At 40.2% G+C, this 27,279-nt stretch overlaps 1 protein-coding gene across 1 annotated transcript; it reads left to right on the top strand.

Moving 5' to 3' along the window:
- The first annotated feature begins 763 nt into the window (after nt 1-763).
- On the top strand, nt 764-26,066 carry LOC139456138 (E3 ubiquitin-protein ligase RNF34-like). Its single transcript, XM_071237675.1, has 7 exons — nt 764-861; nt 3,639-3,819; nt 7,685-7,978; nt 8,401-8,487; nt 10,017-10,218; nt 11,785-11,817; nt 13,867-26,066. The coding sequence occupies exons 2-7, from the start codon at nt 3,697-3,699 to the stop codon at nt 14,043-14,045; spliced, it is 918 nt and encodes a 305-aa protein (XP_071093776.1). The 5' UTR covers nt 764-861; nt 3,639-3,696; the 3' UTR covers nt 14,046-26,066.
- The last annotated feature ends 1,213 nt before the right edge of the window (nt 26,067-27,279 follow it).

Raw genomic sequence — 27,279 nt, 5'->3', positions numbered from 1 at the left:
ACCACCATATATATGTAAGTGCTCGCAGGCTTCACTCCCGGTTTGTCATGTAATTTGTGACGACGAGTTGGCGGTGTCTTCGATTTCACCGCATCCCACACAACTAACCCCGTTTATCGAAGACATGGAAGCGGCAGGCGAGATCAATGAAGCGAGAGCCACAGCCGTCAGCCTGAGCCAATTAGCACAATAAGGTGCGAATCATAATCATGGAAATATAGACCTGTAGTACGCGGTCTACTTGGTGTCGGTTTTCCCAAATAGCATTTTCTCTACAACCCTGGCATTTCTTTGCGATGTTGGTTGGTTTTGTTGGTTAACGCCGCACTCTGCAATATTCCAGCTCTACGACGGCGGTCTGTAAATAATCAAGTCTGGACCAGACAATCCAGTGATTGATATCATGAGCATCGATCCACACAATTGGGATCGATGACATGTATCAACCAAGACAGCGAGCCTGACCACCTGATCCCGTTAGTCGCCTCTTACGACAAGCATGGGTTGCTGAAGATCTATTCTATCCCGGATCTTCACGGGTCGTTTTACGATGTAACTTGCTGGAACATTATTACACAAGTTAACCTTATACTTTAATGGCTGATATATTGCGTCTAGTCGTATTGCGACGGATAAGCGTGCGGCGATAGAATTGTCACCATTCAAGGAAATAAAGAGCCGCGGCAAGTCTAGAAGGTGCGTTTGGTTGTCAAGGAAAGACAACTCTCGTTTTCATGTGACGTCAATCAATCAACATGGTGAATACAAGTTCCTGTTAGGCCTTCGACCCCAGATATACAGTGGCGACAGAAAAAGAGACGACAAATCTCCTGTGGACTGACGATTGAAAAGTCATTGTTGGTAATATGCCTGAGTGTTATTATATTCGTCGTTACATAGTGTGTATTAGTGAATATTATAGACTCCGTAGTCATTAACATGTTAGGCTCAGCAGTAAGCTAGATTCAGATTTGGACGATTGTCTGCTATTTTGAGGAACTTTATGTAATAGTAGCCTAGTGGTCATGTGGTAGAATCAGAAAATTGGCAATCTAATTGTCACAGTGTCTTTGCTCAAGTACTGTACTAATTTGATCCATTTGTAAAATCTTTCACCCTGTCAACACCTTCGTTTATAAGCAGAATCATGTACCTACTGCCTGGACAAAGCACTGTCCACTGACACACAAGCTTGGGAGTGCACAGTGTTTAGAGGCGGAGATAGGTAGATAGGTGCAGCCATATTCACAAATGGATAGACCCCGACTGTGGCGACATATGTTTATTATTTATATGTTTAGGATTTTATATTTGCCACTTCTTCCAGCATTGTCCAGGGCAGGGACAACCACAGATATGCCGATAATAGCATAATCGAAGTACACTGCCCAAACCATTTATTGTCAATACTGTGATCAGCGTATATAATATCATGAATTATTATAATTTCAATAGCACTCATTTCCGAAAATTGTCTAAAATAATGACTGCTTTTTTTGCAATCTCATTCTTCTTGTTTGTAGACTTTTATTTATTTTGAGGTAAACATTTTCTTGAAAATTTTGTTGGGTAAAAGTAAAGATTTGAATGCTGGGGTCGAAAAATGAGATATAATGCAACTGTACAAAAGCCACGGAATCACTACCAATATATTTACTTCTATATGTTTCCAAAATGAAAGACCCGTGAAGATCTGGGGTAGAATAGGTCTTCAGCAACCTATGCTTGCCGTAAAAGGCGACTAATGGGATCGGGTGATCCCGAATGGGTGGATCGATGTTCATGATGACAATCAGTGGATTGTCTTGTCCAGACTCGATTATTTACAGACCACTGTCATATAGCCGGAATATTGCTGAGTGCGGTGTAAAACACCAAACCAACCAACCAAATCAAAACTGAAATGTCACAATGTAGTTGTTCCTATGCGCTAATTAACGTATGATATATACTCTGATAGAGATATAAGGTAATTTCTTGTAGTCATCCAAAACATTTCCCTACTTCATGTTACCAGCCAGTTCCCCTTGATAAGTCAAAGTAGAAAAACAATTTCAATTCTCCCTGAATAATAGTTTTCAGGAATAGTGTACGCGCTTGATGTGGTATGGCAAGAATTAGCACAGCAAGCTGATAGCACTGGGAAGTGTTGTATCGCACTCAGTTTCCTTATATACCTACGTTTTTGCTTATGTTTCCACTTTTCACCAACTGGTTACTATGGTTACTTCCCCATTAGAAGTAATTTAAGTTTTGTTGATACCCAACAAAAAATCTTTAAACATCACAGGTGGAGTGAAAAACACATAAGCCATAAATTCCGTTATCAAATGGATGACTGTTTGATTGGCATTAGAAGTTGGCAAATAAGTAAGAAAAATGTACAACTTAATGGACAACAGCTTCTCCAGCTTGACAACGGTGTAAGAATCTAGAGCAAAACGTTGCTATATGCAAAAAGCCAGAAGTTGTGATCCATAAAGTTGTACTGTTTTCTTACTTATTACCCAACTTCTGGAATGCCAATCAAACAGTCATCTATTTGACGTCTGTGACAATAGAATGTGTTTAAACTACGGTTTTTGAACAATTATGATGCACTAAGATACTATGATTATTATTGTTTTGAGTATCTTTAGGCCAACCCATGACCATGATAACAGTGCTACAAAATACCAATCTCAGTCACAATTTGGCAAAACAAAGCTGAACTGATGTTTAATCATAACTCACTCACTCATTAGCATTGATTAGGCTCGGATGTTTTACTCACTTCAATGCTTTTCTGTCAAGATCCAACAAACCTTTCATTTTGTCATGTCAGTGTATCAGCCAATCAGCATATAGACTTAGTTTATCTCTGTATAAACGCATGGAGAATTCAGAGCAGCTTTTCTGATTTTAGTATTTCAAAAATGAATACAAATGGCCAGTTCCAGATGGAGAATAATAATGGCCAAATGTTTCAATCCACAACAGAGGATTTTGTTTTAGCTTTGGTTTTATTTCTACTACACTCAAAGTAAAACAGCAATTAAAAGACTGTCCTGTCAAGGCTGCCAGTTAGATCATGAAGGTTAATAATTTAGAAAGCTGATACCTGATTGGCTCAAAACCTCATGTATCCTTGTGTTTACTGGTCAGAGATCTCTGAGGGTTCTCCTGACCTGACCTCCAATGGAGGGTTTGCCATATCTGTATACCTACAGGGAAGATGCCAGTCTGCTGTTGTAAGGCAAGGCTCGGCTAAAAAGATCAATAATCAGAATTATCGTTCATGGGAAGAAATACTGATTATTGATATGAAAAATGTGTCATTCATAATATCTTACATAACCTATTGTGATGGAATCAAATTTTAGTTTACCGAAGCAGACATGTTTTTGTCCAGTGCCGAAGAGGGAAAGCAACTGATTTTGTAACATCTCAAATGTTCACAATGTAATCCATGCATACATTTGTGACCAATCACCAGTGAGGTAAAATATGTTGTTTTGTCTGAGCTTTTTGCCTATTTGCTTGAAGTTACTTCTCCATATTTATAGGTAATTGATAGATATTTAGTTATCGAGTATCATTCTCAAAGATGTATATTGATATCCAGTCCGAGTGAAGACACAGTTGTATGTCATAAACAGGGTTGGTGAGTTCAGCTGTAGACCGTTGATGCTCTGAGGGTGACTCGGGCGTGGTCGGATGGGGGCGGGAGCCGTGGGCGGCCAGCAGCATCCAGGGACAGTTGTCAACGGTCAAGAAATCTTGTCAAAGACCATGGCCTGTGAGTCATGTGCTACGGAGTTCACAATCTTCAAACGGAAGGTATGTTCTTTCAGTTTTGTTTTGTTTGTTTTGTTGTTTAATACCGCACTCAGCACTATTCCAACTATATGATGGCAGTCAGTAAATAATCGAGTCTGGACCAGACAATCCAGTTATTGACATCATGAGCATCGATCTTCACAATTAGAATACAATGATATACATCAACCAAGTCACCGAGTCTGACCACCCACACTGTCACCTCAGAGTTGAAAATCAAGGGGTTTGCCATATGTAACCCAAATGTTAAATGTTAAAGCTTGAGGGGATGCCCTGATTGATATATACAGTTGAACACGGATATAACAACAAACGGATAGCGAACAAACGGATACAATGAACTGTTAAAAAATCCCCGATTTATTTCCTGTAATATATCATAGAAAATTTACGTATATAACGAACTCTCTCCAGCGAACGAATGGATACAGCGAACTGATATCTGATCACCGACAAGCCCATCTATCACTAATTAGTGACGTGTATAGCGAACTGAGAAATCTCACTCAGTGTCAAGTGTCACTGACAATTGGCTGTACGCAATCAGTGGCGAATTAACACAATGGTGGCGAATCAATACGATCAGCGGTGACGGACCATTCTTGTTAAATTGCATTGTGTTAATCTTACCTGTACATGTAATCTTGTCTGTTAAACAAACATTAAACATATACATTTTACGAGATTGTGTCCAAGTGTTAGTACACTTGCATATGCTGTCATGGCGGGCAATAATAAGAGGAAAGCTATCAGTTCAGACATGAAATTGAGAATTGTTAATGCTGTTGATGCTGGCATAAAAACAAAGAAAGACCAAAGCTGACGAACTTGCAGTGAAATTAGGCCATGAAGATTTCACGTGTAACTCTGCAATTACGTGTATTGTGTTTTGTCTTATCCAAGATGGCGGACGTTTCCGAGCGAAAACGTGTATAACGAACAAGGGATATAATGAACTGATTTCTCTGGTCCCTTGTAGTTTGTTATATCCGTGTTCTGCTGTATTAGAAAGCAATTCCAAGGACCCTTGTACCCCCTTGATAATGAACACTGGTCAGTATTGGTGTTTCACGTGATAAAACTGGTGAAGGCAGTTGATATCAGCCTTTAACTTCTGACATTCGTGCCTGATGCTGTGACTTTCAGTTAATTAAAGTGAAGTAACATAAACTCAGATAAATGTATGATTTAAGGTAGAGAATCCATGGAGAATTAAATCGATTTGATTATTAAGAGTTTGAGGATTCAGTGAGTATTGTTTAACGCCGTTGTTAGCAATATTCCAGCAATATCATGGCAGGGGACACCAGAAATGGGCTTCACACATTGAACCCATGTGGGTAATCAAACCTGAGTCTTTGGCCGGACAGGGGAACCCTTAACCACTAGGCTACCCCACCTGAGGATTCAGAGCTAACATCATGACAATAATGGAAAAGATAAAAAACCTGAGAACAAAAAAGATATCCATCTTGAACAAAATATCAGGTCTCCCCTTTGCAGGAAGATAAAGTGATCAATCCCTTCTCTTGTTTCAAAGCAACATTGGTAACCATTATCTGTATCACAGTGGCATGGAAATAATCAAATCAAAGCCAGTGGTTGATATCAAGAGCCATGTCTTGGCATGATGACACACAGTCAGCAGTGAATGGGTACCCGGTAGGATGAGATGGCAATGTGACTCATAGGCAGCTTGGTTGTATGCTCCACACAGTCAGCAGTGATTGGGTACCCGGTAGGATGAGATGGTAATGTGACTCATAGGCAGCTTGGTTGTATGCTCCACACAGTCAGCAGTGAATGGGTACCCGGTAGGATGAGATGGCAATGTGACTCATAGGCAGCTTGGTTGTATGCTTCACACAGTCAGCAGTGAATGGGTACCCGGTAGGATGAGATGGTAATGTGACTCACAGGCAGTTTGGTTGTATGCTCCACACAGTCAGCAGTGAATGGGTACCCGGTAGGATGAGATGGTAATGTGACTCACAGGCAGCTTGGTTGTATGGTCCACACAGTCAGCAGTGAATGGGTACCCGGTAGGATGAGATGGTAATGTGACTCACAGGCAGCTTGGTTGTATGCTCCACACAGTCAGCAGTGAATGGGTACCCGGTAGGATGAGATGGTAATGTGACTCACAGGCAGCTTGGTTGTATGCTCCACACAGTCAGCAGTGAATGGGTACCCGGTAGGATGAGATGGTAATGTGACTCACAGGCAGCTTGGTTGTATGCTCCACACAGTCAGCAGCGAATGGGTACCCGGTAGGATGAGATGGTAATGTGACTCACAGGCAGCTTGGTTGTATGGTCCACACAGTCAGCAGTGAATGGGTACCCGGTAGGATGAGATGGCAATGTGACTCATAGGCAGCTTGGTTGTATGGTCCACACAGTCAGCAGTGAATGGGTACCCGGTAGGATGAGATGGTAATGTGACTCACAGGCAGCTTGGTTGTATGCTCCACACAGTCAGCAGTGAATGGGTACCCGGTAGGATGAGATGGTAATGTGACTCACAGGCAGCTTGGTTGTATGCTTCACACAGTCAGCAGTGAATGGGTACCCGGTAGGATGAGATGGTAATGTGACTCACAGGCAGCTTGGTTGTATGCTCCACACAGTCAGCAGTGAATGGGTACCCGGTAGGATGAGATGGTAATGTGACTCTCAGGCAGTTTGGTTGTATGCTTCCAGAGAGCTGAGAAAGAGAAAAGAGCGCACCAATCCATTGATTGGGGTGCTAATGGTTTTGTGTTTCGAGCATTCACTTAGTTAAATGGAATCTGGTGCATTATTATGATGATTATTTTTGTTGTTATTATTGTTATTATTATTGTTATTATTGTTATTATTGAACCCAGTCTTTCATGATGATGTGATCCTCACTAGTCAGCTTCTAACCCAGTGGGACATCTTATGTCAGATAATTGTGTGAAAAATGCAGTTGAAATAAGAAATGTTTTTGTAGAAATGTTGTCATTGTCGACATTGTGTATACCAATATCAAGACTTGACAGTGAAAAGCTGTTATCATTCCTACATCAATATCGATTACCAATAATAATCTTAAGTAATTCTTGAGTCAGTAAGAAGTAAGTTGTTTATTAACATGATTAAAGGCATGTTCAGACAAACATGATGTTGGGCGGTCGGGTAGCCTAGTGGTTAAAGTGTTCACCCGTCACGCCGAAGACCCGGGTTCGATTCCCGACATGGGTACAATGTGTGAAGCACATTTCTGGTGTCCCGCGCCATGCTATTGCTGGAATATTGCTAAAAGCGGCGTAAAACCATACTCACTCACTCACTCAAACAAACATGACACTAGTTTCCATCCACAATGATACAGACCCGTGAAGATCCGGGGTAGAATAGGTCTTCCGCAACCCATGCTTGCCCCAACAATGCTTGTAGTAAGGGGCGACTAACGGGATCGGGTGGTCAGACTCACCGACTTAGTTGATGCATGTCATCGTATCCCAATTGTGTGGATCGATGCTCATGATGTCAATCACTGGATTATCTGGTCCAGACTCAATTATTTACAGACAGCCGTCATATAGCTTGAATATTGCTGAGTGCGGCGTTAAACAACAAACAAACAAAACACAACGATACAGGATAAACATGGATTAACCTTAAAATTATCATTTGATATAAGAAGGAAATTAAGTCTCCAACATGTTCATCAAATTATGGTTCATACATTAAATGACATGACTAATGTTGAAATCGAGGGAGCATTCGTTCTGCTCTGTTAATCAGGTCTATAGTTTAATGTAATGGTATCAATAGGTACAACCAATATTTAAGAGTCCATAAACATTGTACAGTAATTGACATTTCTTCTCTTCCAGAAAATGTGCAGAGATTGTAAACGCCAATTTTGCTCAACTTGTCTGCCAAAAGAGGCAAATAAACGTGATAGACAATGTCAAAAGTGCCGAATTATTGTCTCTGGGAACTTTAGCCGCCAAATCTTGCAAGAGTGGAAGGTCAAGGACATGAGATGTTTCCTTGACAGCCACAACATTCCAACCAATATGTGCCGTGAAAAACATGACCTCATTGACCTTGTGATACGCCACTACAGCCGAGGATCTGTTTCAAACTCAGAGGCCGAGCACGAGAGACTGGTGCAGCAGTTGGTGGTAAGACTTGCTTGTGTTGAGTAGAGTAGGAGGGATGTATAAATGTCAATCAACTCTGAGAGGTGGAGCTTGAGAGACTGGTGCAGCAGTTGGTAGTAAGACTTGCTTGTGTTGAGTAGAGTAGGAGGGATGTATAAATGTCAATCAACTCTGAGAGGTGGAGCTTGAGAGACTGGTGCAGCAGTTGGTGGTAAGACTTGCTTGTGTTGAGTAGAGTGGGAGGGATGTATAAATGTCAATCAACTCAGAGAGGTGGAGCTAGAGAGACTGGTACAGCAGTTGGTGGTAAGACTTGCTTGGATTGAATAGAGTTGAAGATGATGTTTTTTTCAATCAACTCAGGTAGGCAGGACTTGAGAGAGCTGTAAATCTGTTTGTCTACTTTCAAAGATGAATTTGTCTGCATCAGAGTTTATTTACAGGAGCGGATGAGAGAAGACAGTGTCCCCGATGTGCCCCCTACAGACACACCGAGAGACAGTGTCCCGTCTCCAGAGGAACCCATGCAGGTACTCAGGCTACTCCTACCATCAGCACTGATCAGTGGTGATTCAAACATTGAAGCCTCGAGGCCCGAAGGATAAAAGTGAAAGCTTTAGGACCACTTATAAGTATCCAGCCAGTGCTGATCTTGTGTGCTGATAATGCCCACATGCAAACAACTGAGATGAAGTTCTCAACTGATGTGACTGCAGAACAGTCATCACGAACTCTCAATAAATTCTGAAGTAGTACCACTTTTTCATTAATTTACAGGACCCTCATATTTCCTGTAAGGACTCTTGAAATTAATTATTGTAGGTCCCTGGACCCCAGTTTTGTAAGTCAAGGTTAACCCCTGCATATGCCTCTGTGCTTTTGGACCACCTCCGTGGTCGAGTGGTAGAGCGTGCGCCCGGAGAGCGGAAGGGGCGGGGTTGAATCCCTAAACGTGTCAAACCAAAAGACGTTGTTGATGTTACTGGTTGTAACCCTGTCTGGCGCTCGGCATTAAGGGGCTAAAACAAGGACTGGTTGGCTCGGAGTCAGTATACTGCACTATAAATCAGCATCAGTCCGGACTAGTACAAGCAGCCACACGCACACACACGTACATGCAAGTCGCTATATAAGTGCAATAATCTTGGACATGACGTTAAACCCAATTTCACCTCACCTCTTTGCCTTTGGTAAGACCCACATGACACAGTTTAGCTCTAATAATGAAATGGCGTCACAATCAACTTTGATATAGCCTTTGGGTAACACACAGCGTAATATTTACTTGAATAATTTCCAATTGGGATCCTGGTTTAGAATTTGTCCACAGCAACCTCTGCTGGTCGTAAGAGGCCGCTAAATGAATTGGGTGGTCAGACTCGGTGATGGCGTGTCATCATATCCTAATGGCTTGGATCATTGCTCACAATATCAATCACTGGACTGCCTGGTCCAGACTCGATTATTTACAGGCTGCAATCAAATTGCTGGAATATTGCTGAGTGTGGTGTTCAACAGGAAACAAACAAAGTCAAATAATTGTTGTTGTTTTTTCCTTCATTCAGGAGCTTTGACACTGGTGGTTGTGTTCAGAAAGGTTTTTCCACTGTGGCATATCTAGGTCACATATATTTATTAAAAGATTATGTATATTCATAAACATGAAAATTTATTGGACCCATGAAGATCGTGTTAGAATAGGTCTTCAGCAACCCATTCTTGCCATAATAGGCGACTATGCTTGTAAGATGCGACTAACAGGATCAAGTGGTCAGGGTCGCTGACTTAGTTGATGCATGTTATTGATCCCAATTGCGTAGATCAATGCTCATGATGTCAGTCAACGAATTGTCTGGTTCAGACTCGATTATTTACAGACCACCGTCATGTGGCTGGAATATTGCTGAATGTGACGTTAAACAACATACAATAAAAAATATAATTTATTGATATAATGAGAGACATTTGTTCTGTAGTAGACATTTTCTTGTCCTGTTGAACACATCTGAAATATTAGGTTGAAACATAACTGTGAATGTCTCACACATGGGTATTGCAGGAGTCACCAACGTTAGACCGAGTCCCGCGTATGAGGCTTGAAAATATTGCCACTGTGGGGGAAGTCGACACACTGACGGTCAGGCAACTGAAAGAGGTCCTTGCAAACAACTTTGTCGATTACAAGGGGTGCTGTGAAAAGACGGAACTCACTGATAGAGTGAAGCGGCTGTGGAATGAAGAACAGTCCAACAAAGACAAAGGTAAACAATATTGAGGAATTATTCAACGCGACATGCGGTATATTCTGTCCAAATACAACCTGCCTGCTTTGGCGCACATCATATCATTATATGTCCAAATATAGCCAAGTAGTTTCGAGACAGGAGATAAGTAGCTAGGAGACAGCAGACAAGTAGCTACTAGACAGGAGACCAGTAGCTTCTAGACAAGAGACCAGTAGCTTCTAGACAAGAGACCAATAGCTTCTAGACAGGAGACCAGTAACTTCTAGACAGGAGACCAGTAGCTACTTAACAGGAGACTAGTAGCTTCTAGACAAGAGACCAGTAGCTACTTAACAGGAGACCAGTAGTTTCTAGACAGGAGACCAGTAGCTTGTAGACAGGAGACCAGTAGCTTGTAGACAGGAGACCAGTAGCTACTAGACAGGAGACCAGTAGCTTCTAGACAGGAGACCAGTAGCTTCTAGACAAGAGACCAGTAGCTACTTAACAGGAGACCAGTAGCTTCTAGACAGGAGACCAGTAGCTTGTAGACAGGAGACCAGTAGCTACTAGACAGGAGACCAGTAGCTTCTAGACAGGAGACCAGTAGCTACTAGACAGGAGACCAGTAGCTTCTAGACAGGAGACCAGTAGCTACTTAACAGGAGACCAGTAGCTTCTAGACAGGAGACCAGTAGCTTCTAGACAGGAGACCAGTAGCTTCTAGACAGGAGACCAGTAGCTTCTAGACAGGAGACCAGTAGCCTGAATTTACATCAAGCGTATGATGTCTCCTCAGTTGACTTGGTTCACAAGATACCTCCGTTCAGCCATCAGTGAACGGGTACCCAGTAGAATTACATGGTAATGTTATTTTTTATTTTATAGTGCCTCACAGGCAGCTTGGGTTGTATACTCCCCGGGGAGCTGAGGATGAATGCACACTGATACATTGACGGGAGTAATATTGTAGCCCTTGCTACAGGCAAAAAAAAGGGGCACTGGGGTAGCTTAATGATGAAAGCATGGCTTGTAACGCCACAGTGCTGGGTTCAACTCCCCACGTGTGTACAATACATGAATTCCAGTTCTAGTGTCCCCAAATGTGACATTGCTGGCTCATTGCAATATTAGAATGTTATGAACATACTTCATGTCACAGAAGTAATGTTGGAGAAGAAACACTTCTGAATTTTCCATACTGTGACCATAGAACACTTGCAGAAAAGTGTAACTATTCCTGTCCTAGAGCACCGCCGTGGTCTACTGGTAGAGCGTCCGTCCTGAGAGCAGAAGGGCCGCGGTTCGATCACCGGCCACGTCATACCAAAAGATGTTAAAAGATGGTACTTGTTGTTACCCTGTCTGGCGTATACTGTGTCTGAGTGGGGTATGTTAAACTGCGGCATGGTCTCAGTACCCAGGCTAGCACTATAAATCGGCATCAGTCCGGACTAGTACAAGCAGCCGCAAACCCACTCAAACGTGCATGTACGTTGCTATTTATGACAAAACATTAAGCCCAATTTTGCCTGACCTGTTAGAGAGCTGGGTTTGGGTCATTGTTTAGTCCTTTCTTACATTTCTTTCCTCAATTTGCAGCTGAAAAGATGAGAGAGAATGCAGATAAATTAAGTAAGTATAAATAGTGTTCTTTGGTCATTGATCGAATGGCTGTCTGTCAAGATGGCCATCCTCTGGTCAGTTTAAGCCTTGTTCCGACATTATTTCATCTAGTTGATATGTGTCATGATGTATTGACCCAATAACTCCTCCCATTGAATACGGCTCTTAAATATGACATGTTCGACTTCTAATATGTCCTACTAAATTTTTTTTTAAAAACACCCCATTTTTTTTTATATGACTAAGTGGTCTTTCATGGTATGACTGATTAACTATAGTAACATGAAAACATTTGGTTTTCTTCAAGTTCTTTTGAGTTGTACAGATAAGCTACAGATAAGCAGTGTATTTGCATAAAATCCCCCCCCCCCCAAAAAAAAAAAAAAAAACCAACAAATTTTAGTTAACTTGCATACAGAAGCGCATGCGTTAAATAAAAAACTCAAATGTATAAAAACGCCACGCGTAAATACCCAATGAAGCTTTTTCAGCGTGCGTGCAAATTTCCGAAACACAGTTACGAGCTAATTTACTTTCAGTTAAGCCTATATATTTAGAACAGTTATATACCCGGGGTACATCTGAAACAATATTTCATTTTTTTTTAAATCTTAAAATGGTCACTAACTTGGGGAAAACTCAATAGAGTGATGAATTTCCCAATGAAAAATGTAATAACCCAATTAAAATCATATCCCTTGAGTATAAACTCAATTGCTCAAAAGGTTATCTGGAGCTCTGGTAGTATATGTAATATATTTTATCACATACCTTTCAGTGATATGATGCTCTTGGCATGTGCAATAGAGCCAACATGGAGATAGTCATATCATAGGGGGTGTAATAACCTGATCCGTATCTGATAAAACGTGTCAAGCATTTTGGACGGGGAATTGATATCAGCCTGGGTGGTAAGAAATTAGAGTGATGTCCCTTACCTGTGTGTCTGCTCAGCTTGCTTTACGAGACAATGTTTTCCAAACAGGATGAAATTGTATTGCATTCCCTTTCAAACAGTAACACTTTACCATTTGATGTTATGATATATGATAAAAAGATCATTATATGGCAGTTTCCATATCATATCTCTTATCAACCCAAGACAGCTGATATGGGGGTCTTGGATTTGATATGGGGTAAGATATCTTAACTGCCACATGATAACCTCTGAGTATAGAACATGCATTTGATAAGAACATTCAACATTACATCCGCGTATTAGTTAAATGTCAATTTGTTATAAAATCCCCCCCTCCCCCCCCCAAAAAAAACAGACAAAAAACAGCAAATACCTTATTATCCCATGCCACTAGAAAAAAAAAATATTCCTAAAATAAAATATTTGATTTTTTTCTGGTTTCCATGACGACTTAAGTTCAATCAGTGAAGGGTTTACTTACATCGTGAACCAATAGCATTTTCATACATGTCTTTCAAGTGGTCAACTAGCGACTTTACAGTTTTACAGTTTCATTTTTTTGTAATTCCATAAAAGCAAAAGGAAAACCCCAGAGAATCTGAGGATAACCAGCCTACTCAGCTGGCAAAAGGTATCAGTGAGCTTACAGCTCATCATGTTAATCATGTTAGGATTAAGTGTCATTCACTCTTTGGACCATCTTCCTGGGGCAAGGGATTTAACTGACTATAAAAGTCCAGTTTCCATCCTTGCCGAACTAGGCTGGAATTATGGAGTTATATTTTGGCTGGGCTAACAAGTCTGTGCATAAGTAAGACCTTTTTTTTACAATATAGATCTTGATTATCGATGAGATAATCTTCACTGGGTGATGCCATTTTGTTTTAGGCAAGTGCAAGTGATATAAGGTGGAATCTGATTGATCAATAGGAGGGATATAGAAGGGACATAAATAGTAATAGCCACTTTTGGCGCTGCGATTGAGCCAAGAAATTCCAGACTAGTTAGCGAGGGTGGAAACTGGACTTAAATAGTCAGTTAACTCCCTTTCCTCGGAAAGATGTCTTTGCCATTTTAGAACAAGTCCCGGTAAAAGACATTCCTTTCACTTTTTGTCACAGTTACTTCTTCCTTTCCAGCAGGGATAACCACCAGTTCTGAGCAGGACCTGTGTAAGATATGCATGGACAATACTATAGACTGTGTTCTACTGGAGTGTGGTCACATGATCACGTGCACATCCTGCGGCAAGCGCCTCGCCGAGTGCCCCATGTGCCGACAGTACGTGGTGCGCGTTGTTCACACGTTCCGGTCATAGCCCTCGTCGCGGTTCCGGTCACAGCACAACCCTCATCATCAGCCAGTCATCTCTTGTCAACCTTCATCAACTATTTTTATAATGTATGACAAATATTTTCTTTCATTACATTTATAAGCAAGCTATTTGTGTGAATTGAGTTATCAAAGGATATTTTTTTGTGAAGTAGTAATGAAAATGCATGGCATTTAAGGATTTTAGAATGTGTGTGTGAAATGCTTCATCGGGAGATGAAAAACAGACATTTGTTTTTTCATAATTCTACTCGTTGACATGATGAAAGTATTGCTGCGTCAATATTTTGAGTATTTATTTATTTTGTTTATGAGAGCAAAGACACATGCAACCCTTGTCAAACATGTGCTATCCATCATGTCCATTCTCGTCAACTCTGTGCAATCATAATCTTCACATCTTGAAGACGATTAAGGCATCCAAGGCCCCACAATTCACTCTGCAGAGCTGTGCCTGAACCCGACGATTGTGAGTTTAGATCCCAGATATGTCCTGATTATGGTTTGTCAGCACCGACCCATTATTCAAGGGGGCACGGGTGGCCGAGTCATCTGAGGCGCCGCGATTCGCTGTGCAGAGTTGCGTCCCTTGGGCACATGAGAGACCTATTATTGTGGATTGGAATCCCGGTTCGCCCGATTATGTTTCTAGGTTTGTCAGCACCATACCCGTGCTCTTGGGTTTCACCGAAGTGGTAAACGTCTGAGACCTGCATCACTTCCGGCTTTCCTCTCACATTAAGCTGACACGCCGCGATATAACTGGAATACAGTTAAAAGCGGCGTTAAACCCAACTCACTCACTCATGGGTCAAGCTTTCCTCCCACATTAAGCTGGCCTGATATAACTGAAATACTGTTAATCAATGCTTACTCAAGGATAATGCGGGGTCTGAGATTACACCTTGTTATCTGAAAACCTAGATACTCACATTGATGGGGGCGGTCGGGTAGCCTAGTGGTTAAAGCGTTTGCTCGTCACGCCGAGATCCGGGTTCGATTCTCAACATGGGTACAATGTGTGAAGCCCATTTCTGGTGTCCCCCGCCAGAATATTGCTAAAAGCGGCATAAAATCAAACTCACTCACTCACTCACATTGATGCCTTGCAGGACCTAAGTTATCAATGCTTTGTAAGACCATATTCCTTTTTTTAAGAGGAAACAGGAATTTTGTAAAACTTATTGTTAGATTGCTACATGTTTACACAACAAGATGGGGGTGTTACTAGAGATGGGGGTGTTACTAGAGATTGGGGTGTTACTATAGATGGGGGTGTTACTAGAGATGGGCTGTTACTAGAGATGGGCTGTTACTAGAGATGGGGAGTTACTATAGATGGGGGTGTTACTAGAGATGGGCTGTTACTATAGATGGGGGTGTTAATAGAGATGGGCTGTTACTATAGATGGGCTGTTACTAGAGATGGGGGTGTTACTAGAGATGGGCTGTTACTAGAGATGGGGGTGTTACTAGAGATGGGGATGTTACTAGAGATGGGGGTGTTACTAGTTTTGGGGGTGTTACTAGATATGGGCTGTTACTAGAGATGGGCTGTTACTAGAGATGGGGAGTTACTATAGATGGGGGTGTTACTAGAGATGGGCTGTTACTATAGATGGGGGTGTTACTAGAGATGGGCTGTTACTATAGATGGGCTATTACTAGAGATGGGGTGTTACTAGAGATGCCCAGAATGTTTCAGTACAGCCACCCAATAAACACAATCCTCATCCTCTATATCTCCAGGGTTTGCCTTTCTTTGAACCTACACTATCCGCGGGATCCGTTATCGGGATCTCCAATTACCCGCCCTTGATGTTCATAATTTGATTGCTCCTCTGTTCAGTCTAACTAACCAATCAGAATGCGAGTTACAAACCTGCCTCATCTCTAGTACGGGCATGAGATCTCTTGTAAATAAATTGTTTCTGTATTCAAATTGTTAGTGCATATATCCTTTTCTGTGTTAGATGATACAATGATGTACACTGAGATCTATTTGTTAGTGTTTTCAATGACACCTTGATGGCAGATTGTAATGTTATATATATTCTATTTATGAGTGAGAACTAAGTAGTGTACATAGGAAATTCTAAGCGTGAAGAAATGATGCACTGTTTTAACACTGATCTCCAACATAGGCGGTAATAAACAAACACACATTTTTAGACAAGTGCGGTGGAAGACATATCCTTTATTATCTTATCATCTTTGTTTGAAACTATTCTAATAATTCAGGTTTCCATGGTTACAGGAAAATATTACTTGTGATATAACCCATATGGCATACCAAGCAAGATTGGGATTTTGAAATATTGCAGGGATGAACTCATGTCCTGTATTGACGCCTTCGACATCCTCTCCCCAAACCTTCCTATCACAGCGAGGGACTCAGGCAGCCAGTTGTCTACGGTGCCGCAATTTAACTGTGCAGAGTTACGTCCCTTATGCAAGGGTTCGACTCCTAGATTAGCAGGGATTACGTTTGTAGGTTTATCAGAAGCATACACATGCTTGTGGGTTTCATCAATGTGGTAAACATCTGAAAACTGCATTAGTGCAGGATTTCTTCCACATCAAGGTGACATGCAGTGACAAATAACAATGAAATATTATTCAAAGCAGCATTAAACCCAACTCACTCATTCACTCACTCACTCACTCCATCCCCAGCTATACTGTCCCACTGCTAAACAGTATTGACCAAAGCCCAACCATGCTAACATAGCTTATACTTTCTGATGATGTTGACATGGATATTGAGGATAATTTCACAGGTTAAATATTGCTGCTGAGGCAATTAATTTTTCTTTGCTGGTTTACGGATTTGCTGACATTAAAAGTAGCAATGAAAAAAAATTGAAACATCTTTTCTAAAATAATATTTTCAAACCTGTGACTCGAATTGTATTATGAAATAAGAAATATTACACAAATTGTTGAAAAATGGATTTATTGTGAAATACAAAATACATAGCATAATGTTTACCATAAGAGTTTGAAGCCGTGTTGACTGGTAAAAGTTATGTCCCTTTGATATGACATATCAGTCTGCATAGTTGTTTGGGCATGAAAAGGTTGACATTCACATGGCTTCTTGTGAATGCTGTTGATGGGCATAAATTTAGGAAATTCAGGTTCATTTGAAGACAATTTATATTTTATAGTTTGTTGACCACCGGCATTGTAAAGACAAAACAAACCAACTAAAAAGAGTAATCTCCTAAGTAGAGAACTAACCAAACCAAATTCTTTTTCTTTGGAGACTTGCATGAAGAACTGCATAATTATATGATTATCCTATTTTCTGAATTTCAGCATTGATAAAAATCATATAATTGTAAAAGACTTTAATATCGTAACTAAAATATGTACATGCTATATATGCAGGCCCTCCTATCTATTGAAAAAAAAGTGTTGAATGGGTTTAAAAAATGGCGTATTGGTAGCATTGCTTCTCTTTTGGAAACAAATGCATTTATTTTTCAAATGAAAAGAAACGGTATCGAATTTGACAGAGGTTGGATGCGGAAAATGTGCACAGCTGCTGTGGGGAAATTAGGTCAAGTTCATCGGAATAACTTTGGCTGAATCCGTCAAAAGCTGACTGTAGTTAATTAACGAAATTGTTTCCAGAAAAACAGCATTCGAGAAATGGCAGCGATAAACAAATAAGGGACAAGCTAAGTAATTTCTTTTGGTTCATCTGACTCTGAAGTCTTGACTGTAAAGTATAAAATTCATGGCATTAATATTATTGTTTAGGTGCCAATGAGACACAGACTAATTCCTTACTGTTGACATTGATTGACGGAATGTTTTATTAACCATGTTATAAAAACAGTTGTTGGGCAAATACTAGATCTAGCTCTAAGACGTAAACAGTGAAGTAAATTATGCGTGAAGTAATTTTTCTAGCCAATGACTGATAAGCTTTACATTAATAATGAATAAAAAATAGATTTTTGCTGAAAATGAGTAATCTGTATAGGGGGAATTATTATTTACATTCAATGCACATGAAGTTCTTGATAAAAGTTACATTCTCTGTAAACAAGTCTTGATTAAAACACTTCCCCATGTCTCTTCTCTGCTGCTGTCATCCATGTTTCACTCGCTGTGGCGACAGTAAGTGTTGTTGTAGTCGGTGAAATGCGGAATTCACAGAAGCGACCGAATATGTCTGGTTGCCGATGCTGTCGGTTTCAATAGCAGCTCTGTGGTGTTTCCAATGAGAACCGTTGTTACGACGATAGTTTATGCATTTATGTTGCATTTGAAACTATTCCTTCGCACTTAGAAGCTATACATTTATTCTGATGATGTATTCTTTTCATGCAGATAGATAGGAGGGTTTGATATGAACTTTATTTAGTTTTCAAGTTCCACCCATCACACATTATTGTTCTGTTGATTTTAGTGGTGGTGCTGGCCACAAGTGGCCACAAGTTATTGTGAATTATATTAATGTTTATGTGATATTTTTGTTTTATGGATTTTGTTCAGTTTACTTTGTCCGTTTATTGCATGACCTGGCATTTTATGAACATGCCATGGTTTTAAGTATTAAGATATCTGCTCGTATTAACCCAGTTGCTCAAATATGACTATAGGATGTACCGTGTTGTAATGTATATTTGAAATCCAAATTCATGTGTTTCCCAAAATATTTTGATATAATCATTATCTTTCTTGCTGTGGATGCTATTATGTGCTATTAAAAGCATTTCAATTTTTAAGAAAACCTATTTGTTTAAGAATTATGCAAAAGTCTTGCTTGTGCTTTAAAAATTAGAAGGACCAATGTGTTTGAAGTAGGTTTCGATTCGTGTTCAGTTTTAAGACCAAATTAATTATGTTAATGAGCTGTGTGTTCAATATATACTTTTGAAAATGGTTGTTGTGAAAGAGCTTTTGAATCAGAGTATGTATCAGCTAAACTTTCGATAAACTACGATGGTGGCGTTGGTGATGTATTTCTTTGAGGTCAGCCTGGTATGTTCAAACAATTATTTTGGCTGACTTGTTATACTTTGTGACAATCTTCTCTTGCTTGATCTGTTGAAAGACTCTATGGTGCTATTGGAAAGATTTTGTTGTTTGAAATATTTTGTGGACGATATTTTAGATTATGAGGGTCATACTGGCCACCTGAAACATAGAGAAGATGTAAACACTTGGATAACGACGTTCTTGTAAATAAAGCTGCTCGCACATAAATGTTTGTATATATCGGGAAACCTTTGACAGGAAATTTGTTTTATACGTATGAATACTAGTTATGAATTATATGAATAATAAAATGATAGAAGGAGAGCAGTCTGTTGTGAAGTTGGGAAGACTGAATGACTGTACTTTATTAAACCTTATACAGCTGAAACTTTTACAATCTCATTAAAATCAGATCCAAGTTCTCGCTGCTGCTAAACAAAGATCTGAGGACATCCTATTACAGGTCACATTAGAACGACCTTTCGCGAACTTTGACACCACTGAAATGACTATCAAGAAAGTGACATCAGCCAATTAGAAAGCAGCTTTCTCGAGCTTGAAGGCACTAGGCTTGAAAGATATGTTGACACAGTTCTAGATTAAAATTTTGAAAAATGAACTAACGAACATTCCAGAAGATCTAATGGTTGCGATTGTATGGCAGTGCTTCCCATGTACTGTGCAATGCCTCCTACGTTCACATGTTTATTCCATGGAAGCGAGTCATAGACGATACTTTTGATGGAACCGACTGTCACTTTCTTGATCTGGCATGGGACGCTTTGATTGGTCGGATGAAAGGTCGCTCTGACGTGTCCCATAATGGGATGTCCTCAGATCTTTGTTGAGGGATAACGAGAACTAAGATCTGATTTTAATGAGATTGAAACTTTTAGTTTACGTGAGTTCTCATTTCTTAAGAAAAGATATGAATGGCTTGTTCAGTACAGTTCTAACTATGGCGCAGATATTGAAATTTTAAAAGTTAAAGTCTCTTTGTCATGTTTGTGCATGTGTATAACCTACCCACTTTGATACGTAGAGCATCTCACTCGAGTGTCTTCTGATATCAAATATATCAACATATGGGGATAAAATTTAAGACTCCAAGGGTTGCCGAGGATATTTGATATGAAACTTTCATCCACGAGTGTTGATATATTTCATATCAAACTTTCATCCACGAGTGTTGATATATTTCATATCAAACTTTCATCCACGAGTGTTGATATATTTCATATCAAACTTTCATCCACAAGTGTTGATATTTTTCATATCAAACTTTCATCCATGAATGTTGATATATTTGATATCAAACTTTCATTCACGAGTGTTGATATATTTGATATCAAACTTTCATCCACAAGTGTTGATATATATAATATAAGCATTTCATCCAGAGTGTTGAAATATTTGACATCCAAAGACACAAGGGTGAGATTGTATTTATCATTCAGATCATTCGTCCACCCAGTTTTATTTTGTAAATAGTAATAACCAGTGTCTTGAGTATAAAAAGCACTGCTAACCATCCTCAATAACAAAGAGATCGGTGATGTCATGTGCCTGATGACTTCCCCAATGGTCTGCAAAGCATTGTGATGCAATTCGTTGTCCCAATATATCCCAGGTGGTATCTGCTGTGGAAGCCAGGTTTGGATGATATGATAAATGGCGCCTTATCAAGAACAGTGAAAAAAAGGTGTGATCTTGTTTGAGGATTTTACACGACTGTCCACAACTTCAGTTACCGTGTGCTGTCAGATTGGCTTCAGCTTATGTTACCAGTATTTATTCATAGAATGTTGTCAGAAATATAGCATTGCAACGAGCATAATAGCACACTTGTATTATTCAATCCCATTTGTACACAATGTATTTTCCTAATCATGTATTTTCTTAGATTAGTTTCATGTTTTTAAACTATATTTTTGTTGCGCGTCTCAAATTGTTTGTTTCAGCTTGTACAGTAGTTACATGATGGACTTTATACAATGGCCATAAGTCACCAGAATCTGATAACCTCTGTGTGTGTGTGTGTGTGTGTGTGTGTGCCTGTGTGTGCCTGTGTGTGTGTGTGTGTGTGTGTGTGTGTGTGCCTGTGTGTGTGTGTGTGTGTGTGTGTGTGTGTGTGTGCCTGTGTGTCTGTGTGGGTGGGGGGGATCAGAAAAACTACGATCCAGGAAATGCTGCAAAATGTAATTTTGCAACAACATAAGTTTTTGTTTGAGTTGGTAACATGGTCAGTTGTAATGAAAAAAATGTTCTATGAAATTATTTCAAAAAGTTCAGGTCCTCCTCACTTACAGAAAAAACATTGTATATCTTGAAGCATTGGATTCCAAACTTAGTGCCTCTGGCAGGCAAATTGGGACAAAATTGGGATATTGTTCAAAATTTGATTTTTTTAAAAATATTCTTATTTTTTGTAAATTCTGAGGTATTGGGAATTTTTACTGTCACTTACTGTGGATCTCTGAGCAGGCCTTATATATGTGGAATCAGTCATTGTAAGTAAACTTGGCAGAACATGTCAATATCAAAGCAAGAAGGGCATTTGAAGCAACACACAGCATATTCATTAGCCTTCAATCCATGAATTTGGTGAATACTTCTCAATGGCCATGGGGGCATGGGTGGCCCAGTCGTCTAAGGCAACGCGATTTGCTATGCAGAGTTGCGTCCCTTGGGCACGCCAGAAACCTATGATTGTGGGTTCGAATCCCGGTTCGCCCAAATTATGTTTCTAGGTTTGTCAGAACCATACCCGTGCTCGTGGGTTTCACTGAAGTGGTAAACGTCTGAGACCTGCATCACTTCAGGCTTTCCTCCCACATTAAGCTGACACGCCGCGATATAACTGTAATACTGTTAAAAGCCGCGTTAAACCCAACTCACTCACTCACTCAATGGCCATGCTTCACAAATAGAAACAATGCATCATTTACAGCCAATCTCATCTTTTACTGCGATATAATACGCAGAATGGAGTGGTTTCGGAGTAAAAGATTTGAATTTTATTAGATTGCATTTTCAGCAATTTGACATTCTGACCCTTGTGCTCCTACCTCCTGTGCACATGGTAACGACTGATCACACTAGCGGTGCATGTCCATGGACCGCAGGCTAAACATGGATGACAAGTTACCAGCAGTGAACATTGATGCTGCCTCACACTATAAATGCTCTTGACAGATGTAATAAAATGAAAAGATTGTGTGATTAGATGTATTTTAAAGGTACAACCTTTTTCTGTAGCCAGGACCTCTCACAGCTCCTTCTCCGAGGTCAAGAAAATAGCAGTAGAAGCATTAAGGAGTAATACAGGATGAGATATAAAACCCTTAATTTACACTCAATACGTTGAAAATACATGTTGGTATCCATTCATCCTCATTAAGATCAGGGGCACGGGTGGCCCAGTTGTCTAAGGCGCTGCGATTCGCTGTGCAGAGTTGCATCCTTTGGGCATGCCAGAAGGCTATTATTGTGGGTTCAAATCCCAGTTCACCCTGATTATTTTTCAAGGTTTGTCAGCACCATACCCGTGCTCGTGGGTTTCACCAAAGTGGTAAACATCCGAGACCTCCCACATTAAGCTGACAGGCTGTGATATAACTGTAATACTGTTAAAAGCGACGTTAAACCAAACTCACTCACTCACTCACTCACTTTTTAAGATCCGATCTATGTTCTCGCTACCGCTAAACAAAGATCTGAGCACATCTCATGTCAGTTCACGTCAGAACAACCTTTCGCAAACTTTAACCGGCCAATGAAATGACTGACAAGAAGTGGACATTAACCAAGCAGAAAGCAGCTTTCTCGAGCATTCACACTTCCACACCACACTACGCTTTGAAAAATAATTCGACAAAGTTCTCGATTTTATAATTTGAAAACTAAACAAAAACAAATTCTGGAATGTCTAATAGAGAGCTGATGTTATGTGGCAGTACTTCCCACAGAGTGGAAAATCTCGTCCATTTGAAATGTTTAGCTTATTGTAGTGAGAAATAAACGATGATTTTTGACAGAATCACTAGTACAGCCCGTAACCCATGTTAACCCTTTCAAGGTTGCACAATTATAACGTAATTCCAACTGTCACTTTCCCTAACTGGTAACCATTGCTTTGATTGGTGTGATGAAAGGCCATTCTGAGGTGACCCATAATGGGATGTCCTAAGATCTTTGTTTAGCAGCAGCTAGAAGTAAGATGTGAATTTAATGAGATTGGCATCCATTCAGAAAATGGTCTTAATTTTATGTCTTATAATCAGTGTTACCTCCCTTAGCTCTGACACCCTCCGATGTAATCTGCTTGAATCTATTACTTGGATGAGCTCTGTTATCCTTTCAAATAATTTAAAGCTACCTACTATGTATGACAGTAGAGGTATATATCAAGCTATTGGGACAGTTGTTCCAATATTGAAATGTCATGGTGCCTGGTAATAGTGTCCTAATCACAGCTGTAGGCTGTGTGTGTGTGCATTCATTTGACCATGTCTGTGTGTGAGTCTCTCTCTGTCTGTTTGTCTGTCTGGATGTGTCATCAAATGTCATCACTGTCAATGTCATCAAAATAAGATCTTAGTTCTTGCTACTGCTAAACAAAGATCTGAGGACATCACATTTCGTGTCACTTCAGACTGACATTTCGTGAATTTGACCAACCAGTTGAATGACTCACAAGAAGCCGACATTAGCCAATAAGAAGGCTGCTTTCTCGTGGTTTATGGCACTAGTTTCAAACTGGCAACTGCTCTTTGAAACGATTAATAATTTCAAAACTGATCTGTCTGAACAGTCTGGAATGGCTGAAAGATGGGCCTAGATTGTGTGGAGTCAGTGGTAATTTCCGCAACTGTCATTTGGAATACCCCATGTTAAATTTTCCGTCACGTTCCTGATCTGGTGAACGACACTCTCACTGGTTGGAGAAAAGGTCGTTATGGGATGTCCTCAGATCTTTGTTTAGTGGTAGTGGGAAGTAAGATCTGATTTTGATGAGATTGGTTTTGATTGAGCTGATTTTTTGTGTTATCTTAACGTGTCAGGAAAGGGATTATCTCCCATGTTTTGTGTTATCTAAACATGCGTCAGAAAAGGGATTGTCTCCATGTTTTGTGTGTATAAACTTGCTGAATAAACCTATGATTTGTCATATGATCATGTCGAATATTAAAAAACTGCTGTGTCCACGTGAAATGATGAGAGTATGGACAATTTGTATAATATGGTTGAAGTCTTGGACAGTGTCTTCAACAGACTCGTCCTCAAGTGGCATGTCATGAAATATGTGTTGCTAGACTAAAGAGTCATTGAGTCATTTTGATGATCAAGTTGATGATCACGTTGATGCTCACATCCTTGTACCACACAAAGTTGAAACACTACACAATAGCCCAGCCAAGGGGCCCTTTCTCAAAGCAATCATATCACTGTGACTGTTGTAAGTCCAACAGTTTGATAAAGACTGATAACAGTCATAGCAGCACAGTTGGCTTGTGGAATGCAGCCCTGGTGTGCTGTTGGACAATGTCACGCTGACCCCAAACGCCCGTAGATTAGTCCCCAGGTTATTGTGCCCTTCTCTTCATATGACGAAAACAGACATCAACCTCGCAGAGGGCATCTTCCCGAGGCAAGTGAGTAAACTGACTATAAAAGTCCAGTTTCCACCCTTGCCGAACTAGGCTGGTATTATGGAGTTACATTTTGGCTGGACTAATGAGTCTATGCATAGTCGAATCAAATCGCGCACCAAAATCGAAATCCGGTTCATAAAGTGTCATGCAGATTTCGGTCGACTGCAGGATTTGCAAAGCATTTGCACCGCTAACTCGTTGTCAACGGATATTTTCTAAATCTTTTCATGCTTTTAATCAAGGTGCTCACGTGATTTGATGCACTTCGCGATGTAAGACTCGTTTTATCACAATATAGATCTTGATTATCAATCAGATCGTCTTGATTGGGCGCCACCTTTTTGTTTGAAGCAAATGCATGTGATACGAGAGGTTGAATCTGATTGGTCAATAGGAGAGGCATAGAACGGACATAACTCGTAATAGCCACTGGTGGCGCTACGATCGAGCCCAGGACTTCCAGCCTAGTTCGGCAAGGGTGGAAACTGGACTTTTAAAGTCAGTTAACTCTCTTGCCTCGGGAAGATGCGCAGAGGGTGCCGATCCCTACCCTCTAGGCATCCGGGATACCACTGAATGTGTCTTGGCATCTAATGTAAGAACTCTAGAGTCATATCAGTGTCCACAGCTGGTACAAGTAGATTTTCACACATATTGCACTACAATATGCATGCTCATAAGCTTAGGGTGAAATATTTATTGATTTATCATTCTTTGAAAAAAAAAATGGAAAATGAATTTCAACTTTGAAATATTGCATCCGCTTAGCAGATAAACATGACATCTGGCATCAGGAATACCACTTAACAAGGCTCGGTATCTGCCATACCAACAGGATATTAGCACCTTCAGCACCAGTGCAGTCACCATCCGTCTACAAGACTTAGTTCGAATCTGCAAATTATATAATATGTATGTGTATTCCAGGGGTGAGCTTACAGCAGGCTGGTACTACTAGTCAGAAGACGAGATTATTGTAATTATTGACAGCTAATGGTTGTTATGAGCAATAAGTAAACTTTGTAGTATTACCAGGTGAAATATAGTGAAACATTCTCAACTCAGATCTTGCATAGATGTAGCAGTTCCTTAAGTTCCAGTGAAAAATTGAAGAATAGCAGTTTTGTTCATGAAAACTGTTCAAAGTCGCTCTTTATATGGTCAATATCTAAAACAGCTAATTTTGGTAAAATATCAATTTTTTATAAGACCACATTAAAGGTTTCACTGTATTTCTACATACCAATAATTTTTACAAGTATTGATTGTTATACTTAGCTTGTGTTTGCTGTGAAAGACAAAAACCATTGTATGTTTCTGTACAAGGCTGACTTTGCAGTGATGAAGTATTATATTGATGCGAGTTATGAATGTATGTTTTGTAATTGTCACAATAAACTAAACTTGTGTTCATCACATGACATAGTATTATTTTGTTTCTCTAAGGTGTAGGCGTGTTTGTTGTTTAACGCCACACTCCGTAATATTGCAGCAATATTACAGCAGCCTGTCAATATCATGTCTAGACCAGACAGTCCAGTGATTGATGTTAAGGGGACTTGTGCTTGCTGTTGAGGTACGATGACTACCATCTACCAAATAACCATGCCCGACGACCCGTAAAGGCCAGGGCTAGGAAAGGTCTTCAGCAACCCATGCTTGTCGTAAAAGGCGACTATGCTTGTTGAAGTAGGCGACCAACGGGATCGGGTGGTCCGGCTCGCCGACTTGGTTGATGCATGTCATCGTATCCCAATTGCGTAGATCGATGCTCAGGGTGTCAATCACTGGATTGTCTGGTCCAGACTCAATTATTTACAGACCGCTGTCATATAGCTGGAATATTGCTGAGTGCGGCGTTAAACAACAAACCAACAACAACAACCAGAGTCAGAGACCAGGGTTGCAGATGGTTCACTTTCAAGACCTGACTGATGGTTTCCCTACAGACTTCATAAAGTCAAGTCTTGTAAATCCGACACTTACGATCGGAACCGATTAAATCAGTGCTATTTAGACCCATTAATCCGAAGTCTCACACCCCGACCCCGACACACTTAATTTGCAACGAATTACCGAAATCACTCATTAATCAGACTCGTTAATCCAACACAGTGATCAGCATACTCCGTGGTCATCTGCCCACTAGTACACCACCCGTGTTTTGATTTAAACTTTGCTTAACAATAAACATTTAATGCTTTACATATAGCAAACAGGATTAATCACATGCTTAGATTACATCAATCTCATTAAAATCAGATACACGTTCTCGCTATCGCCGAGGACATTCCATTACAGGTGACATCAGAAAAACCTTTCGCAAACTATGACCGACGAACGTTGGTACTACTTATTTCATACTCATTTATCCGACATAATCATTTGCAACCAGCCATGTCGGATTAACGGGACTTGACTGTATCTAGGTAAGCTACAGTGCATTGGCTCTTATTCTGTAAGGTAACAAGAGATTATGAAGCATGCCATTTTTGTTTTGAGATCCAGATGATACATTGACGTGTCATTGATATGAGACCTGCCAAAGTCAAATCTACCATTTGTTCTTCA

The sequence above is a fragment of the Haliotis cracherodii genome, unplaced genomic scaffold (assembly GCF_022045235.1).
Source record: "Haliotis cracherodii isolate W230 unplaced genomic scaffold, xgHalCrac1.p SCAF_11, whole genome shotgun sequence".
NCBI lineage: Eukaryota > Metazoa > Mollusca > Gastropoda > Lepetellida > Haliotidae > Haliotis > Haliotis cracherodii.
This window is presented reverse-complemented; position numbering and strand designations above follow the sequence as displayed.